A 3,087-nucleotide genomic window follows, 5' to 3' on the forward strand; every position below is an offset into this window, starting at 1 on the left:
ACGATGCTCCCAGCAAACAAACAAAAAAAAAGGTAGAGGTTACAAATGTAAATTCCATTGGAGAACCTTTTTTTTATTCTCTTCATTTTTCCATATAGGAAGCAACGCGTAAAAACGGTACCAGACCGCAGCTATCAGATCTTGATGCCATGCAGTTGTGAGTTGAAGTTTATGGTTTTTCCTCTTGTAAAACCGTACACCGAATGACATGGACGGAAAGTGCAGTCCAAAGCATAAACTCAGTGACGAAATTTTTTCTATAAATTGTATCTTAACTGCTGAACGGTCTTCCACAACATTAAAGTCAATACCACGAATCCCATGGGTGTCACAGTCGTTTAAGAAAACGCTGCCAAACTGTGTCAATAAAGACACAAACTTTGTCGCATTGTCTGGTACAACCGAACGGAATAAATGTAGCATTCTCTCTCGAGCTTAAATCTGCTCGCCTGTAGAGCTGTGTGAAGTGGATTCTAGTCATTCGGAGCTAGTCGAAGAAAGCGGATAGTTGTGAGCAAAAGGCGGGAAAATGCAGCGCATATGTGTGGTTTTAGTTTTAATCTACATAACAGCAGTCACCGCACAAAGTAAGTAAGAAGTGTTGCTGTGCAGTTTGGAGTTTCAGATTTGGATGGAAATCAAAAACCATCGGACATCGGAAACTGCTTCAGACAAGCAGCGTGGCAAAAGACAAACACGTGTGCCACATGTGATTGCTTCATCGTGTTTCCCTAAATGACAAAATTAATTGACGTTGAGGCTCGTACAGTTGCGGGCAGGATCATGAGATGCTTGACGTAATTGATGAACGGTGTGAACATTCTCGGATCTGATAATGGCCACTAACCTGAAGCCTCGAGGAGATTAGGAATAATGAGCCCATTAAATGTTTAATGACAACTTGCGCGTGAACGAGACGTACGGGGTGTCTGTCGGTGGACCGAGAAGAAGACGCTAAGCAAGATGATTCGTGCCGGTGGCCATGCCAGTCGATACCGATCACCATCAATTTATGACAAGCCGTGACAAGGCACACGCCAAGGAAAAACGGTGCCCTAATCCGCTGCCTTTTGTTCTACCTTTGCCCCACCGTTGCCTTCTTTTCCAGATATCGTATGCTATTACGACAACCGGTCGGCCAGCTATAGTACGCCAACGTTTCCGAGAAACCTCAGCCCAACAAATTGCACTCATTACATTTACGATGGGGTTGGTGTGACGGCCCAGGGCGATATACGCATATTGAGCAGCTACGACACAACATGTAACGTTGAGATTTATACATTTGATCGCCAGCCACCCGGAAGCATGCCACTTACTACAACAATCTCATTCGTTATCTCTTCCCCCTCGCTGTTTACCTTTAGCTGGATTTGACGAATTTCTGAGCCTTCGCCGAACCACTTCCAAGCTGTACGTGCTGCTTAGTTCGGATCGTGATGGCGGCAAGAACTTGACCAACGTAATGTGTTGAAATGGTTATATTAAATTTTAGCACGTGAACCTCCTGCCAACGGCACCATGCATTGGGGTCACCGGCGCTGTCTCCGATGAGTGGCAGGAGGACAGGACGACGTGTAGGCAGCGCCGGGCCATAAATCTTAACAGAAAACTTTTTTTATTTATTCTATTTTTCCACTCCACAAAACAGGCGATTGCGGGGCGCAGTGAAAAGTTAGTGAACAACCTCGCTATCTTTCTGGAACAGTACAACTTTGACGGTGTGGAAATCGACCGACGCACCAATGATTTCGATAAGGTACACAGGGATGCCAATTTGTATAGCTCTCGGAATCCGGTCACCATCTTGCAGTGGGTGTGGAGGATGTGAATCCACGGAAAACACCCACCTCGATGTAATCTAATTTGATTTGTCATAGTTTGGTTTGTGCCTTTTCTTTTTTTCTTCCTTCCTTGCTTCCAGGGCGCGTTGGCCAGATTCATCAACAGACTTCGTTCGAGGCTGTACATGATTAACAAGCAACTGTCCGTGGCCGTTTCGCCACAGTTCACCGATGCGTACGATATCACTTCGCTAAGCTTGTAAGTAGCTCTGGTGCGGAACGTTGTTGATCCAGCTAAATGCGCCTCCATTTGCGTTCAATTTAATATTAACCGAATGGAGTGAAGATACAAAACAAAACAAAAAAAAAACACCAAACTGTTAAAAGCAACAATCTTTGCCGATCCCGGTTCTAGGTATGCTGATATGATAAATCTTCACGCGTACAACTTTACGAGCACCGCCGGCAACACCGTCGTCGCAAATCTTGCTCCACTGTTTTCCAGCACACCCAACAATGTCGTCAGTGTGGTGAGTGTACAATGTAATGTGTGCAATGTTTGCCATTCGCGTACTCAATACACATCTCCACATTTTCGGTTTTCGCATTCGATTGGCAAACCCCGGTTTGGTGGACGATATTGTACTCGCCGCAGAACTCGACGGTAACATCTTGGCTGGCGGCTGGTGCCCGCCGGAGCAAAATGAACCTCGTAGTGGCCACTTATGCCCGGACGTACGTACTGGCAAGCGAGGATCAGCGGGGTGTGGGAGCGCGTAGTACGGGCCCGGGTGACGCCGGTTCCAACACGAAACGAGCGGGCCTGCTCGCCCGGTACGAGGTTTGCAACTTGCTCAATGAGTACAGCCCCGTGAGCGATAGTGTCACGGCTACCACGTATTACTTCAAAGGCAAAAATTGGATTTCCATCGAGACGGAGGACATGCTGGTGCAAAAGTTCACCTATGTGCTCGATAACACGCTCGCCGGCGTAGGTGTCTTTACACTTGATCTGGACGATGTGAGCAACACGTGCGGCAACGGTGCCTATCACATCGTGGACCTTGCCCGCCAGTACTTTGCAGAGGGCTAGTGTAGGCAAAACATCCAGAATATGTGCAACATTCGCAGAGATCGTACCAGGGTGCATCTGGTTTGCGAGCAGCAAGCATCGAAAATGAGTTGATATCCTATCCGTTTGATCATATGAGTCACACATACAAACATATAGTAGTGAAGAGGATGTGTGGATGATTTACCAAAAAGCTAAACATTTTGTTGCACACCGTCATTGTGTGAAATT

General features: G+C 46.6%; 1 protein-coding gene across 1 annotated transcript; it reads left to right on the forward strand.

Moving 5' to 3' along the window:
* The first annotated feature begins 529 nt into the window (after positions 1–529).
* Positions 530–2,877, forward strand: LOC126560752 (probable chitinase 10). The gene is made up of 7 exons (XM_050216707.1): positions 530–587; positions 1,109–1,264; positions 1,368–1,462; positions 1,652–1,759; positions 1,925–2,043; positions 2,200–2,314; positions 2,440–2,877. The coding sequence occupies exons 1-7, from the start codon at positions 530–532 to the stop codon at positions 2,875–2,877; spliced, it is 1,089 nt and encodes a 362-aa protein (XP_050072664.1).
* The last annotated feature ends 210 nt before the right edge of the window (positions 2,878–3,087 follow it).

Source organism: Anopheles maculipalpis, chromosome 3RL (genome assembly GCF_943734695.1).
Source record: "Anopheles maculipalpis chromosome 3RL, idAnoMacuDA_375_x, whole genome shotgun sequence".
NCBI classification, from domain to species: domain Eukaryota; kingdom Metazoa; phylum Arthropoda; class Insecta; order Diptera; family Culicidae; genus Anopheles; species Anopheles maculipalpis.